The sequence below is a fragment of the Cyrtonyx montezumae genome, unplaced genomic scaffold (genome assembly GCF_038088225.1).
Source record: "Cyrtonyx montezumae isolate F1298 unplaced genomic scaffold, pur_monq_1.0 scaffold_8, whole genome shotgun sequence".
Lineage (NCBI taxonomy): Eukaryota > Metazoa > Chordata > Aves > Galliformes > Odontophoridae > Cyrtonyx > Cyrtonyx montezumae.
The window spans coordinates 80,265,387-80,282,247 of NW_027072089.1; the positions used below are offsets into that span (position 1 = coordinate 80,265,387).

At 42.0% G+C, this 16,861-nt stretch overlaps 1 protein-coding gene across 1 annotated transcript; it reads left to right on the forward strand.

Moving 5' to 3' along the window:
* The first annotated feature begins 1,604 nt into the window (after positions 1-1,604).
* Positions 1,605-15,669, forward strand: RIOK1 (RIO kinase 1). The gene is made up of 17 exons (XM_065752012.1): positions 1,605-1,705; positions 2,091-2,301; positions 3,860-3,950; positions 5,004-5,073; positions 5,513-5,555; positions 6,232-6,324; positions 7,243-7,355; positions 7,486-7,566; positions 8,112-8,198; positions 8,698-8,835; positions 9,143-9,246; positions 10,844-10,950; positions 11,782-11,847; positions 12,715-12,834; positions 13,124-13,177; positions 13,785-13,931; positions 15,232-15,669. The coding sequence occupies exons 1-17, from the start codon at positions 1,635-1,637 to the stop codon at positions 15,340-15,342; spliced, it is 1,707 nt and encodes a 568-aa protein (XP_065608084.1). The 5' UTR covers positions 1,605-1,634; the 3' UTR covers positions 15,343-15,669.
* Positions 15,670-16,861: the final 1,192 nt, after the last annotated feature.

The following is a 16,861-nucleotide window of genomic DNA, read 5'->3' on the forward strand; positions in this document are numbered from 1 at the left end:
TCTTAATCCAACTTCTGTTGCATGTGGCTGTGCGCTGGGGAGAAAAAGCACACAGCATGCTGAGATAGATCTAGCTTCTCAGAAGTGGAGGCTCAGGTGAGGGCAAGTCATGCTAGTGGAGTGACAACTAGAACTAAGCTGGAAGAACATGTCTTTCAGTGTGTGACAGAGCCACTGGCTCATCTGCCTGTCTCATAATGAAGCATGAACCCTGCACTGCTTTCACTGCATTCTTTTCATGGCTAAATAAAGAATGCAATATGTAGCATTGCATTCACTCCCAAAGATGATAGTTAACAGTGAGGTCCTCAGTGTAGTCACCTGTTTCTGTTCAGCATTTGTTTAATCATTGTACAGTGAAATATGATAACTTCCATATGGTACAATGCAATAAGAAATAACAGAGCAGTTTACTTTCATAAGGAATCTACCATTCTTCCAGACCTCCCTAGTGACAAGGCAGGGAATTGACTTGGGTGTATTGACAGCTGTGAAGAGTGATGTGTCCTCCAGTGTAACTCCTCCTCTAGCTGAAACCACCAGTGTCCAAGCAGGACAGTGGCACGTTCATAGGCAGTCAGGCCTTGTATGTCTGTCTACAGTGAATGTAGCTCTTTGGAAAGCAGTTGTCCTGTTTGTTCAGACTGGCTCTGTTCTGTAGATAGCAGTAACATAGAATCACAGAATGGTTTTGGTTGGAAGAGACCTCAAAGCTCACCCACTCAAAGCTCCAGCCCTGTGCTGTGGGCAGCTCCGTGTCATCATACACTCTCCTTAAAGACAGATTTCCTCACTCATAATATTTTCTGTTCCCTGATGTAGCCAACATTAGCGTTTAAGCTGAGCCACGTGTGAGGGTTACCTGGGCCGCATTAGGCCTAAGATAAGTGGTTGCCTTTCAATCTGTCAGTCTGGGATGCACAGGAGAAATAAGCCAAAGAGGTACCAAGTTCCTAGAACCATGGATTGGAAGGGACCTCAAAGCCCATCTCATTCCAGCCCTATGCCATGGGCAGGGCTGCTTCCCAGCAGCTCATGCTGCCCAGGGCCCCATCCAACCTGGCCTTGTGCCCCTCCAGGGATGGGGCACCACAGCTTCCCTAGGCAGCCTGTGCCACTGCCTCACCACAGTAACAGCAAAAATCTCCCTCTGGCATCTAATCTAAACCTCCCTTTTACTTTAAAGCCATTCCCCTTTGTCCTGTCACTATTCAACTGTGTAAAAAGTCTTTCCCCTCCTGTTTTTCAGCACCCTTCTCTTCCGTATTCTGCCTTACCAGCTGACCCTTAAAAGACCGCTTTTACAAGATCTGCTATTACATATCAGGTAATAAGAGCACTGCACCCACTTCTGTTGTCTTACTCCCGTGCAACGTGCCGATCTGCTCCTACACCACCAACCTTCAGCGCGCTGGGCCTTGCAGCGACCATTAACAGCAGTTAAGTGTCCATCTGTGCTACAGGGCGCTGGAGGACGCACTACTTCCTCACACTGCATTACGCGGCACTGCTGCACCAATGGCTCCGCCCTCGCCACGCGCCGCTCTGCCTTCTGACGTCAGACGCACGTTCGCACTCGATGCTTTTTGTCCCCGTGCAGCCGCCGTAGGGACGCTCGGCAGTGCCGCGCGGACATGGAGTACCGCGCCGAGGCGATGAGGCAGGCCGTGCCCGGGCAGTTCGATGACGCGGAGTGCTCTGACAGGTATGCGGGCACGTGGCGGCGTGAGGCGAGGCCGGGTGGCACCGCTGGAGCCGTTTCGGTGCTGGTCAGAGCCGTGCTGAAGGCCGTGATCTCCTTTCGGGCAGTTGTAGTTCCCTGGGTCCTCCTCTTCTCCAGCCTTCCCGTAAGCCTTGTGCTCCGGACCCTTCTCGTCCCTGCACGCTGTAGGGCCTCCGTGTCTTTCTTGTAGTGAGGGGCCCGACGCTGAACACAGCACTCGCAGCGTTCGGTATTTCACAGACAGGTGAGGTGACAAGCGTCTCCTGGAGAGCTAACATCCCAACATTGCTTGCTGGGTTAGGTATGCTTAATCTTTTTAAACCATAACGACTACTTATAGCTAAGATGAATCTGCATTTGTTCAAAGTGACCTTACAGAAGATGCAGAAACGGTCCAGGAAGATGAGTTTGCTGAGAATTACCAGTCAAGTTTGTACAGAGGAGTCAACACAAACGAAGGAGATAATGATGATGAGAACACTGATGAAGAGGAAGATGATGATGATAACTGGGACTGGGATGATGAGATGGGGAGACTCGTGAAGTGCCACACCTTTGCTGCTGGATGCAATCCACAGGTATGCTGATGGTTATTCTGTGAGCACCAACAGTGTCCAAAAGCAGATGGGGACTAACCCAGAGGTTTTGTTCTCTTTTAGTACTAAGTTGATCATCAGTTCTACTGGAAATCTGCTATTGAGAGAGTCCTATTTCCTTGCATCTGTTGTTGTGCCATGCTGTTTGCATAGTCAAAGCTGCACTTGGCTTCTTTGTCTCAGATCTTTTTGTTGGACTCTGTGTCTGCAGTTTTCCTTCTGGTCCCTTACTTTCTCAACCTTTTGTCCTTTGCTCGCCACAATCTCTGCTGATGTTACTTTTCTTCCTGGAATTTGTCCTCTGTGATTTTTGAACGTCATCCCCACTCTTCCCACTGAATGTTATGTCAGTATCTGTCACATCCATGGATTATATTTTGGACTGCACTGTTTAACACCGACAGGAGGCTAGGTACCACGGAGTCACTGAATCTACCTCTTCAGCAGGACAGGACAGGGAGGGGGAAGAAACAAAAGATAAATAGATAAAGTAAGAGCCTTAAGATAAGAAGAGTTTAATAAAAGAAAAAAAGCAAAGGCTATCTAGAAGCAAAATAAGAAACAGTTATTCTCAGCTTCCCATCAACAAGCAGTGTTCAGCCACTCTTGGGAAGCAGGACCTCCGTAAGTATAGCAGTTGGTCAGAAAGACAAACACTTTGACACTGAAAGTAGAATGTCACATAGCATGGAATGTCCTTGTTGGTTTATGACAGCCGTTCTGGATGTGTCCCAGCCCTAACCTGCTGGCCACTGGAGTTAGTCTTGATGCTGTGCCTGAGCTGCTCAGCATTAGCCAAAACACTGGTGCAGCATCAACACTGTTAGAGCTACGCATACAAAGCACAGCACTGCATGTGCTTCTGTGGGAGCCATACCCAACTCTATCTAGTACCAGCAATAATACAAGTGGAGGAATAATACAAGTGCTGGAAGTGGATAGATTTAGATTGTGTGTTGTTGGTTTAGAAACTTTGGTATTGTGCAGAATGCAAGGCCTGTGAAAGTGAGAGAATTAGAATCCTTTGCCCTCTCAGTTTGGCCAGTAGAGGTTCAAAATCTGTTATTGATACCAGCCTAACAGAATAGTTAAAATAATTGAGAGTGGTGCTGAAGGTGGTGTATCTGTCTGACTCAAAGCACCTGTGTATGTACTCTTGCTTATTAGCACTTCTTGCTGTCCAGTGTTGGTGAAAGAGTGTCCAGATACTGTGTTTAAAAGAATACCATTTGTAAGAAAAGATGCCATCTTGGGAAGTTCTTTCAGTTCTTTATCTTGTCATGTTTTGTTCTTGTTTCTGTCCGTTACTCCGTTCTATTTTGAAGATGAAAAAGTGTTAATATGAGAGCTTTGCAACTGATCTCTGACTAAAAGTATTACTGGATTGGGGCACATTTTGGAAAACGTTTCCTCACTCATTCTGGTCTTCTGTTAAGAGCTATAGGCAGAGGCACTTGAGCTGACATTTCCAATGGTATTGTCTGTATTTGAAGGGAGTGTTTAGAGAAGGCAACTTACATTAACAAATCCTTTGTTTCAGGCAAATAGACAGACCCCTAATTGCTATTCATCAAAAATGTCTACCCCTACAGACAAGGCTTTGAGGAAATTTGAACATAAAATTAATTTAGGTGAGTATAATTGGGTTGTCTTCTTTTAAGAAAACATATACCACGCTATGAGGTGGTCAGGCTAATTCTGCTCGCTTTAAGCCAGAACTTACTGGAATGGCAGCTGGCTGTTGCCAGATAGATTATAAAGGGCTTTTGTGTACTTGGAGTTGTCCTTAGTCCTTGTTAACCAGTGGTTGCATCTTTTTTTCCATCCCTTCAGCGCCAGAGGATTCTCTTTCTCTTTACTTCCCCTGGTTACACAAAGCATTTCTTCCATTGCCTCTCTGTAGGAGCGAGTTGTTTGGGCTGAAGGAGAATAACAGCTTCCTGCTGCAGTGCTCTGGTCATTTTCTAAGGTGCTACTGCAGCTCAGTTTTTTTAGTTGAGTGTGGTTCCCTGTGGTATTAGTGTGTTACTTCATACAGTGCTTATCTGATAGGTAGAGGTTTTGTGATAAGAATTTCTCTCCTTTCTTGTGTACTTGTTTACCATGTGATGAAAACAGCTGCTTTGCTCAGCGTGTTAAGACAAGTTGTAGCTGTGATCAGGGCTTTTCAATGGAGCTGTAAACAATTGCATTTCCTTCATAATTAAGTGATTCTGAAGTGAAGGCTGAAAAGAGTGGTACTGGTACATGTGGCCAAACATGGCAGTTTTACATAGTTAAGTCAAACACCATTTTGAGTATGCTGTGGGAACAGAATCCTGGAGACTGCTGTGTGCTCTGACATTGGATTGTGGTAAGTGAAGGGCAAGCAAGTTTAATGGTAAAATGTCATCCAAATAACATTACTTCTGGTTGGCATTGCATCCACAAGCTCATGGGACTACTATTGTTGTTGTTAGATTGTAGTCCTACTATGGAGTGTAGTCAGAGGTGATAACTAGGTAAACTAGTGTTTAACTATGTTTCTGTGGCAAGCTTCTATCTTTCATGTACCCAATTGGCTTGCTATACAGTGATCCATCCATGTTTGAACATTGTGCTGTGGTATATTGACTGTCAGGAAAATTGCAGAGGCAGTTCCCAGTGGAAAAAAATTTCTTCTCCATATCTTATGTGTTTTTCAGATAAGCTGACCTTTGATGACTCTGTTATAAACCGAGTCACAGAGAAGTCTAGGCAGAAGGAAGCAGACATGTGAGTACTACCCCTGTCTCTATATTCATTGACATCATTTGAACTCAGAAGAGTTCTTACTGTCCCCTAGTTTGATCCTGAAACTTGAATAAATTTATTAAGGAAAAGAAAAATAAGCAAGCAGTCAGCACGCAGTTTGCACCTTGATCTTAAACTCTTTTTCATTTCCAGATCAGTTCCTTAAGTAATTCCAGCATTGTGATCTTTCCTTGAAGTGGAGACAAGAAATTATTTGTGATGTAGAGGGGAACTGATGCTTTTGGGTTTCTTGTTTTGTTTTTTTCCTGCCTGCAGGAGAAACTTTTGCTGTTGTATGTTGCTTTGTATGTTGTATGAACTGAAAGCCTTCTGTTTTGAGACTGTCATCTTCTCTTTGAATCAGAATGGCATTTTACTTTGGTAAAGTATGTGTGGGTTAATACTGGTTTACTTTCTCTAGGTACCGAGTCAAAGATAAGTCAGACAGAGCAACAGTAGAACAAGTAAGTCCTTGGTGCATCAAATTTCTCCTTTGCCTGGAATAAATAATCTGGAATCTTGAAATCGATGATGAAACAGCTGATGTAGGAAAAATCTTGCCTTGGAATTCAGTTTCCTTTCTTTCCTAAAGAAGCTTGTTGTTCCTTTGTTTCTCGTACAGAAGTTCTGCTTGCTCCCATAACCATCTTGGAGCTCATTTTTGTGCTTACCATCATGATTTGATGGCATATGCAATGCAGAATTCTATTTTAAGCACTTATTGATTTCCAAGCATCAAACAGAAAATGCTGGGTTTGCTCTCTTTCCTTTTTTTCTTAAGGAAGGCTGAGCTATTACTGGCCCAAGGCCATATAGCTGCTCTATTTTAAGTTGTGAAAGCTATACCTTATTTTACCATCTAGTGCAGCTGTGAGTGGGAAATCATTCTCTTAAGTCTGTTGTGGAGCTAGCTCAAGGACATACACTTGTTCTAATTCGTATTTTTTTTTAATGAATTGGAAGTATCATTCTAAAATCATGGCAAAATTCAGTGTGGCAGCAGTTTGAATTATTGTTTGATCCTTAAGAATAGTCTGCCTTTGGTCCTTCAGTATAGTACTAAGAAGGGGCTGTAGAAGTAGTAAACTTAATTCTCTCTGTAGAGGGCACTTGTGCTGACTGTTTTTTGTTGAACGTGAGGTGTTGGACCCAAGGACCCGAATGATTCTGTTCAAGATGCTGAGTAGAGGTGTCATATCAGAAATCAATGGCTGCATCAGCACAGGGAAAGAAGTAAGTGTTGTTACAAATGACGTGATAGTCTCTCCCAGCAAGCCAGGTAAGATATGTATTGAAATGTTTAGTTTTACTGCTATTATTTTTATTTGTTGGTCAGTAGGAAGTTATTTGAGGATGCAACTTATGTTAGAGGAAATGAAGTTATCTAGGGATTTCTCAGAATACTTAAATCTTCCATTCATCCTGTGTTGCAAGAGGAATTTTTTTTACAAACTCTATATGTATGTACAGTATTAAACAGTGCCTGAAAGACACTCAAATGCAAGTTGTTCTTTCTTCATACAATATTAATGCGTACGAATTGCATCAGTTCTGCATCTCTCCAGGGTTGGGAGTATCTAATGATGTAACAAAATGTTGTTGAAAATACCATTAAACTTCAGTTGTTCTACAAAACTAGCGTGTTTGTGCGCTATTATCAAGTTATATGGCAGATAATTAAAACCAGACCAGAGTTTTCCAAGTAAATAAATGGGTTTTAGAATGCCTTCTCTCTAGGCTGATCTGGGTTTCTTCCAGGTCCTTGGATGCTGATTAGAGGCTTAGTTCTGTGTAGTGGTGTCAACATGAGGTATCTGGGATGTGTGCTTTAGGGCTTAAGTAGTTCCCAAGTTCCAGTTATCTTATGCTTGTTTCACTTTCAAAATACGGATGGTGTGGAATTCTCTTTTGTTCCTTCTGTTCTGTGTGCATGCTCACACCCTTGCTCCATCTTAGGTACTTGTTTGTAAGCTGTCTCTGGTAGAAAGAGATTGCAATTGCATAACGTCTTACAAACTCAGCTGGGTGCCACGTGGGGGCTGAAGTGCAGAGTTTTCCCTGGTATTTTCCATAATGTCAGAAGAAGAAAAAAAGATTGTGTCAACTTAAGGCTTTTCTTCAGCGATGTTTCTTCTGTTTTGAATCCAATAGGCTAACGTGTACCATGCCAGAACTGCAAATGGAGAGAATAGAGCAATAAAGATTTACAAAACCTCTATTTTGATGTTCAAGGATCGGGATAAGTATGTGAGCGGTGAATTCAGGTGAGCTGGAGCTCAGCCTCATTTTGCTGAGCAAGAGAGGTTATTTGAAAGGTGGTTAAATGACTGGCACTAAAACTGCATTGATTGGCTATGGGTCCTCTTTATCTCTTTTTTGTTGATGTATTTTAAGGTTTCGTCATGGGTATTGTAAAGGCAACCCGAGAAAAATGGTGAGGACGTGGGCTGAAAAAGAAATGAGGAATTTAATAAGGTGATTCTTCCAGTTTTTATTTCATCATGTAAGATAACAAATTGACATTGTAGCAATAGAAGAGCATCTCCTATGTCATTGATGTTACTGTACTTTATGGTTTCTGGGGTATTCGGAAAAGTGTCTTAATCTTCCTTGTGGGATGGAAGAGAAGGAAGAAAAGATGAAATAAAGATACTTTTCTGTCTGGCTGTTCATACTCTGAGCTCTTTGATGTATATACTCTCTGACTTGACTGACAAGTGAGGAGGAGCTAGAAACAGCTGCTGCTGAGTAACAGCACACTGTGTAATACAGTTTAATCCTAGATTAACAGTGCAGAGGTTCTTTGTCTGACCCAGGGATGCTTAGAGAAGGATCAGTGCAGAATGATGATGTGTGTTTTTGCATTCATTTTTCAGTTACTTTTCCTATCTATGAGCTCCTTGAGCAGAGGAGCTCTTATGGTGTCTGATGTTTAAAGCAACAGAGCTACTGTAAGCACTAATGCAATGCAAATAGTAGTTTGTATTTGTTTTCTTTATGGTTTTGCTCTTGTATTGCAGGTTGAATACAGCACAGATACCTTGCCCAGAGCCAATTATGCTAAGAAGTCATGTGCTTCTCATGGGCTTTATTGGTAAAGGTGATAGGTATGTATCCTTGAAAATCAAAATGATTCTTCTTATTGGTCGTTTTCCTCAAGAGTTTATTAAAAACCAACCAACCCTTTGTGCTTATGTACTCTTTCTTTTTGGCCTCTGAAATTAACATGTTGCTCTGCTATGTGCATACAGCCTGTAGAGTACCCATATCTTTGCCAGCTACTGCAGGAGAAAATCTATGTGATTCTGAAACGTTAGCTATGACCAAAATAACCAGAGAAAAAGGGCTAGAAAGGCTTCTTAATTTCCTGTGAAGGTAGACCTTCATTTTGTAGTGCAAATGTTAATGTAACATAGCTCAACTTAGCTCATGTTGGAAACAGAGCTACAGTATCTTTGGCAAGCACATATCAAGCTTTGCTGCCTTTCATGCTGATCTGCTTGACGCAGGCCCTGAGTGAAAGGGTTGGGTACAGCAATTAACATATTTGCAGCTGGTAAGAGAAGAAAAGGATTCACTTTCTATTATTTCTGTTGCAATTTTAAGGCCTGCTCCTCTGCTGAAGAATGCTCAGTTATCTGACTCGAAAGTCCGGGAGCTGTACCCACAAATCATCCAGTACATGAGAAGAATGTACCAGGATGCCAGACTTGTTCACGCCGATCTCAGTGAATTCAACATGCTGTATGTTTTTAAACTTTGAGTTGTGACATCTAAAATGTACTCGTTGGCAACCTCTTTGTGCAAGTTTAGAGAGTGCTAACTGCCTGTAATGGAGGGTGGAGTCCTTTTTGTGACTTTTCTATTTAATTACCTAGCTTTTAACCCAACCCCACACCGCTGTGGCTCTAGTGTGTGAGGTGCATGCTTGAGAAATAGGTTAAGTTTGTTTGCTGGTTCATAAGACTGAAACACACTTTGTTCCCTGTTCCTCAGTAATCTCCCTCATAAAAGCACTGGAATCAGTGCAGCCCTGCATGTTTACCCCCAGGTACCACAGTGGGGATGTGTACATCATTGATGTGTCTCAGGCAGTGGAGCATGACCACCCACATGCACTGGAGTTTCTACGGAAGGATTGTGCCAATGTTAATGGTGAGCGTGCTGCACTTGAGTGCTTGTTCTGATAGATGTTCTTGTGTCACTGCTTTTTGTGTGTTTGTTTTTAAGAAGTTGAACTGTATTCTTTTTTTGTATTTTTTGGATTACATATAACTGGTTGTAGAAGCTGTCTGCTCCTCTTTCTAGGTTGTTTAGGGTTGTTCAAAGTGCTGCCTTCTGTGCCAAGTTCAGCAGATAGTGCAGCCTATTTTGCTAGAAATCATCTGAATCTCAGATTTACAGTAGAAAGAAGTCGGATTGGTAGTCTGTAGCAGCACACACCCGGGTCTTAACTTCCCTTGCATTTGAAGGATTATGCAAACATACTGATGTGTCCTTTTGTGATTACAATCCACAGCTGGAATTCCTCAGTTGGCAAGAAGTGTGTCACAAAGTTTCTTCCACTTATTTGTCAGGTCAGCTTAGATGATGAAGGCATAGAGTAATTTATTAAAGGTCACAGACTTGACATAGTACTTTGATTAACAGGATACCTTTACGGTACTTTCAGTTTAAAAATGTTCATGGAGGCAAACTTATGTTATACAAAGATGTTCTCTTAGGCTGTTTTTGTGCCTGAGAGCATGAATTCTGTTGCAGCAGGCTGATTTCCCCTCCCTCCCTTTCTTTTCTAATGATCTTTTCCAATTGTACAGGGACATTTGAAAGTCTGAAGAAATGGTGTACACTTTGATGCTGTGTATTTGTTGATACTCAGTATGCTAATTGTTTCATTTTCCTTTTTAATTCATGGCCCTCTCCATTACTCCCTTCTGACTCAGATATTTGCACCCTTGCTCATTTTTTCATGCTTTTTGGCTTGTTTTCCCTAAATGCTCCCCATTGCCTCACCAACTTGCACTGTTCTTGGTGGTTTCTTTTCTTTTTTTTCTGACACTGCAGCATTCTCTATGTAGTTCTCCTGCGGAGACTGTAAGAGACACCTTCTAGCTGTGGGCATTGTGAAGACTTGTGGTTCTATGAGCACGGAGAGCTGCCACCAAACTAAATATTTTTGTTGTTTGTTCTGTGATTAATTTCTCATGGGGGAGATGTCTTCTGAGAACATGAGTAGGGAGCACTTACTAAGCAGTCTTAAGTGTGTTTCATTGCTGTTTTTCAGTACTGAAGCGAAACCTCAGAAGTCACACAGAATCACTTATCACTTAAATCATTTATATTTGAATCGAGAAAGCCATTCTGAGCATAGTAACTGAGAAAAAATCTGATCTGTTTGTGTGTCCCATGCATCTTTCTGTTCAGGTGGATTGTAAGCAGGCTGTACTGTTTCAGGGAATATTTCAGATGCTCTTTGGCAGAAGTTTGAGGTCTACATTCCTTATTATTTGAAAACTCTTTTTCACCTCAGCCATTACAAATACTTACATCTATCTTGTTTTATTTTACTTCCTCCTCTTTATCCCCTACTCCGTTCAGTGTGGCTGCTACTGAAGTTGATTTGACTTTATATTTACTCACTTTGGTTCTTCTTTCAGTATTTATTGCTGTAGGAAGATGGTGTTGTAACTATCACTGCTACGTATGTTGCACAACACTTACAGGTTTTGTCTGTGCCCTTGATTTCTGATAGGCTTTTTCCAGAAACACAATGTTGCAGTGATGACTGTGAGGGAGCTGTTTGAGTTTATTACCGATCCTTCAATCACAAGTGAGAACATCGATGACTATCTGGCAAAGGTAAGATTGCACGGCATTGTTGCTAACGTAGGTAGACCTGAACAATAAACTCAGATCTAGTTCAAATCCCTTCATTTTGTTTGCTCTATACCCTGCTGTTGAAGTTGTCTGGTAAATGAGATGCTACGTGAGCCGAGTGAAGAAGGGAATAACTCAGAGCAGCATTATTCCAAAGTAGTCTTACTAGCCAAATATAGTGACTGGTGGGATGTGCTCATTCTAGGAAGAGGTAAACTTGCTCCATGCTGCTAGCACACATTTTGTGTGTGGCAGCCAATCCTCCCCTCCTACGTAGTTAAATGTTTCTTTAAAAAAGGAGGAAGGAAAATTAAAAACAGATAAACCAAAACCTCACAAACGAGCCAAAAATGGTGATCCAAATACCACTATGGCATGGGGGTTTCCCAATGCTGAGTTCTTTCCCTCATACTGAAGGCTGAGTGAAGTAGGGCTGTACTTTATCATTCCCCTTTACTCGCTCTCCTCTGACTCACTCAATGTGCCTGACAGTGAGAGCATATTCTAGGACTAGGCACTGCTCACTGTGTTCCCCTTCCTGTTCTCTCCTATAGCAATGCTAGACCTGCTATAATTTGGTCTAGAAGGAGCCACAAGGTTGATTTCCTCCAATTAATAAAGCAGATCTTCAGCTCCAAGTGTTCTTTGCAGAAATATCGCTTACCATTAGGTGTCGCTCAAGGCATTGCCATAGGGAAGGCTGAGGAGTTTCCTGAGACCAAAGTACAGGGAGAAGTACAGATGGGAATAGTTAGTTGGATTAAACGATGTGATTCCGAAGAGTGATAACTGTATTGTTTTATATTTCTTTAGGCAATGGAAATAGCATCAAAAAGAACAGAGGAGGAAAGATCCAGTCAAGATAAAGTGGATGAGGAAGTAAGTGAGGATTTTTGTTCCTGCTATGATATGAAAATTAGCCTGTCTTCTTCTGAACAATGAAAACTGTTCTGTTTTATTTGGCAGAATGCACAGTTGATAAACAAAACATTGTGATACTGATATATATCTGAACTAGTTGAGATATGAAGAATAGAGGGGTGCATCATGTAAAAGCTTAACTGACACTGATCAGATGTTAGAAGGCAGATACTCAGTTACCGAAACTGGTATGTTTGAGCTAGGTCCCTTGATGCATCTTACTGAGTGCTTCTGGCTCTAGGAGGGCCGACTGAAGACTTTTGTTTCCAGAGATACCTTGAGCATACAAATCCTTTTGAATTAGTGGGTGAGATGCTAGTTCTTTGTTATAAGTGCTCTTTAGCAAATAGCTTATTCCTTTGCATATGTGAAGGTACTGTCCTGTAAGAAAGATGGTTAAGTAATAAGTTCAAATTCCCTCTCAGACTTCTCGCTGTAGCTAGGCTAGCTTGTACCACTTCACTCAGAGAAGAATAGAGGTGGTTTAGAGCATGCTCTTTAGAGACAGGGTCTGTGCTGTCTGAGAAGAATTTGGAAGGATCAGAGGCATTCCTGTGTGGCTGCTAGTAGTGATACTAATGTAGGAGCCTTATTAATGATGAGCTACAGCAGTACATAGGTTGCATGTTAAAAATCTACTCCATAAAAGATAAATAGTAATAACCTGCAATTCAGATGGTGGTGTGTGACTGTTGTGTTTGTTCTGAGCTTCTTTCTCTAAGCTATGAAATCCCTCTTGATTGTTCCTTTAGTAATGCATAATTAGTAGGGAAGAACATCATGAAACTATATATCAATAAATCTGTTTTCCCTTCACTTTCCTAGGTGTTTAAGAAGGCTTATATACCTCGAACTTTGACTGAGGTTAAAAACTATGAGAGAGATGTGGATATAATGATGAAATTGAAAGAAGAGGATTTGGCCTTGTGTGTTCAGCAAGATAATGTGAGTGTGTATGTGTGTCTGTATGTGCATCTGTGTGTGAGAAATTCTGAGGTGCTGCAAAAAATAAAAGGAGGGAATATTTTTCTTAGTAAAACCTGTTAGCAACAAACAAAAATGGAAGCCTTGTTGCCGTGGTGTGGAGTACTTAAACTAATGTCATGCTTAACACTTTCTCGTTAGTACAGATGCTTGCATTGCTATCTCTTTGAGACACCCATTTTCCTTGGGTAGAAAGATTTAAGACTTACATTTTGGTAAAATAATTTTCTTTCTGTGTCTCTGGGTGTAGATTCTCTACCAGACTGTGACAGGATTGAAGAAGGATTTGTCTGGTGTTCAGAAGGTGAGAGGGCCTCTTTGAAATCCTTCATTTTAGCCATTTTCATTAAAATATTTAAAGGAATACAGAGAATGCCTCGTCTTGCCAGCTGTGACTGGGGAAGAAGCCTTTTGTCTATGGAGTGACCATTTCTGCCCACAATCTGGCACCTGGAAATACAAATCTGGGCAGATAGCAGGCTGTGGTGCAGTTTCCAGTGTTGTTTAAAATTATGTTTTGCAGTGTAGATGCTTGTGTTTGCTCTAAAGCCTAAGTACAGGGTCCCTAAGGTAGATTCTGGTGTGATCCAGCTGTAATTAAAAATTGGCTTTCATCTGTGTTAGCAAATTGCTGTATAGCTTATGGAAATCAGTTTGGAAGTGCCAATGCCTATATGCTATGAGCCCTAACCTAAAAGTTCCTGTGTTGTACATTATGGATATCCTGTTCTTAGTTTGAATTAACTTCTTTTTGGTGCTTCTTGAGACTGAACAATGGCTGTAGTAGTAGAGATGACACAAGTTTGCTCAAGGGCTTCTTTGCAGGATATTACAGATCTTCTTTTTATGTATTTACTCCTTGGCTTCAGAGTTTGGGTTTGAGATAAACTTCTTCTTGATACATCTTGCAGATTCCTGCACTTCTAGAAAAGAAGACAGATGAGTCAAGAACAGGTTCTGATGATGATGATGGTGGCAGCTCAGAGGACTCTGATTCCAGCTATAAAGAATCTCGGCATCCCAAAGATCTTCCTGCTGCAGTTATTATGGATAAAAAGGTCAGTTGTCCAGGAATTGTACGTTTTTCCTACATCTGCCCATGTGGCAGGAAGAATCTACACCTAGTCTGTCCTACCTCTAATCTCAAACAGCTGTGGGTTTTTTCCTGCTCTGAGGAGTGAAAGTAGAGAAAGCAAATTTCATTATTGATGCTTTATTAATGGTGTTTTTGTGTAGGAGAACATTATAACATAGCATTCTCTAGCCTAAACAAAGCTAGAAGAGAGCTTTAGGGCTATGCAAAGCTGAGCTTAGTGGCGCCTGGGCTGATCTTCAGTCCCTCTGGCTACACTTCTAGGCTTTGGTGTGCTGGTTGGTGGATGTGGCTCCTGGTTAACCACCCTTTGTCCATGAAACTGTAACCACCTTGATCTGTGCAACTGGAGGCTTGGTGGCAGTGCTTGTACGACAGTGGCTTTGTCATAGTGTTAGTACAGACTGACTAGCATTGCTGCAGGCACGAGACTGAAAGCAAGTGTGCAAGGGAAATAATATGTTTTTCAGGTTTTATTTTCCAAACTATAGAACAAGTATCCTGAGTATTTGTGATACTCTCCTATGGAGCATCACTCATGGCTGAGAGCCTTGTGGCAGCTTTTTAGCTGCTGTGGAAAAGAAAGATGAAACTTGCTTGGTTTAAGATATTAAGAGTTGTGGGGTTATGCTTGTTAGGTTTGTGGGTTTATTTTTTTCTTCCTTAGAAAAGATAGTAAATATCAAATCCATGAAATGAAATGGCAGTGTTCTTTTTGTACCAGTTCAGAGCTTCTGCCCTTCAGATATGAAGCAGGGCGGCCTTGGTCTCAACCTTACGGATAAGCCTTGACTGTCTGGCAGAAATTCCAGAGTATTTCAGTCACATAGCACTCTTTCTTGCCAATCCTGATGATGATCTGGTTGCTTGGAGTTACCAGAAGCTAGTGGGTCAGTATTTTTGTTTGGTGTGTTAAAACACATCCTACTGTAGCCCTATGGGTAGCAGAAAACTTGGATCAGGCTTTCTATTGTCATCTTTGCTATAAATAGCATGGGTTGAGTACCTCTTGTTGCTTTTCTTCAAAGGTTGCATGAAAGCCAGGTTTTAACTAGTTTGAATTCTGTACAGTTGTTATTAGTGTGCAATTCCACCCCCACATTATACTTCCTTTTTCCTTTGCTCTCCCCTCTCCCAAAGTTATTTTCATTATACCCGCATTTCTGATGTGATGCATTAATTGACTTAATGTAAAGATTGATAGTCCTGCTCACAACCTCTTATTCCTTCTGGCTTTGAATGAACAGTGTTTTGGTTCTTTATAGGAGAGAAAAAAGATGGTTAAAGAAGCCCAAAGAGAGAAGAGAAAAACCAAAATCCCAAAGCATGTGAAGAAGCGGAGAGAAAAGACTGCAAAAATGAAGAAGGGCAAATAAAATCAGCTTTGCCTTGGGACGTGGACTGATTGGTTTCTGGTTAACGAGTCCCCTTCTTTTATAATTAAAAATCCTTTATTTACATACATACAGTGCTAACTGTGAGGGTGATTATTCGAACAGAATTTATGCCGTGGCTTTAGCAACAGGAAAGAATGAATTTAACACATTTGTGCTTTTTAAAATCCTTTTTGCGTGCACGTTCAGCCTGTTGTTAAACTCACACTGATTTGTTTGCAGGGCCTTACTCTCCTGCCTTACACTGCGTGTGTGCTGGCTCATTTTTGTTCCAGAGTGTTGATTTGATTCAAACAGATTCTTGGAGGAGGAGGAACAACAAAGGTGGAAAAAAGGCCTGTGCTTCTGTGCTGTGAGGCAGCAGCTTCAGCCTGCAGAGGACAGCTAGCTTTTGCAGTTATCTGCAGGTAACCTTGCTGCTTCCCTGTGCTTTCACCACCTTTTGATGTTATCTTGCTGAAAGCTGAGCTTCATGATTTGGGGTGTTGTCCTTGTTCATTGATCATCTTTTCCTGCAGTCTATGGTTTCAGCTCAGAAAAGGGCTCAAATTTCAGTAAAAATCTTGATTTTTTTGTTTCCCTATTTTAGGGGTGGAGTTGATGCCCCGGGGATTACGTTACAGGACACGCATTTGATGATAGAAGAAGGCTGTTACCCATTAGCAGGCATCAAGCAGCGATGGGTTGGGTGCAAAAGGTTTTGTGTACTGTGCTATTGAGTCATGTTGTATTGGTCATTCTTCTCTGCTGACAAAATGACAGCTATGGTGTATCAGCACAAGAAAGTGATGGGAGAAGGCTGATGGTGTTGGCAGGGAGCTGTGTCCCATCTGTTGCTTTCCTCTAGCAAGGGGCTGTGCACTGGGCACACTCAGTGTGTTTTGTGAAGAGGGCCTAGCCTGAGTGGATCTCTGACAGCCTCTGCAGACTCTTTAAGTTAAAGTAGGCCACCAGTGGACTTCTCTGCTTGAAAACTGGTTCACGGCTGGCTGTGAGCCTGGGGTTGCAAGGTGCAGCCCCATTTTCTTTGGAACTGAGTGCCCTGAAGATGAGGGTAAATTCTGGATGTTGGTGTTGGTTCTGGAAGGTACTCACCCAGAGTGTGTGCCCCACTGAGGGCTTTTGCCTTCCTTACCTGAAGAAGCACTTCAGAAAATGGAAGCTGCTGTGACCAGGGCTTGAGGGAAGAGGAACTGTCCCAGCTCACATGGCCTTGTCCCCCCCCATTAGGCTGTGTTGCACAGCCTAATCAAGTTTTCCCAGCTCTGACTGTCTTATAACATGAAGGTAGGCCCGAATCAGCTGCTTAGGAGCATTGCTTGCAGCTGTGTGCAGCAGGACTACCTGAGAAGGCTTTACAAAGCTGACTGCCTTGGGTGCTTTTCTCTAGGTATGTAGTCAAGGTATTTGCAAAGCATCTGTGAAGGAACATGCCAGAAGAGCCTGTGTTTTGCAAGTGCAGGTGACCTGAGGATAACTTGCAGCTGTGGCTATGCGTTTG

Excerpts from the sequence above, each read along its gene's own strand:
- RIOK1 (XM_065752012.1), top strand. The coding sequence starts at position 1,635 with ATGGAGTACCGCGCCGAGGCGATGAGGCAGGCCGTGCCCGGGCAGTTC. Across the intron at positions 5,556-6,231 it reads ACAGAGCAACAGTAGAACAA|GTGTTGGACCCAAGGACCCG; the intron begins GTAAGTCCTTGG and ends GTTGAACGTGAG. Across the intron at positions 7,567-8,111 it reads GAAATGAGGAATTTAATAAG|GTTGAATACAGCACAGATAC; the intron begins GTGATTCTTCCA and ends CTTGTATTGCAG.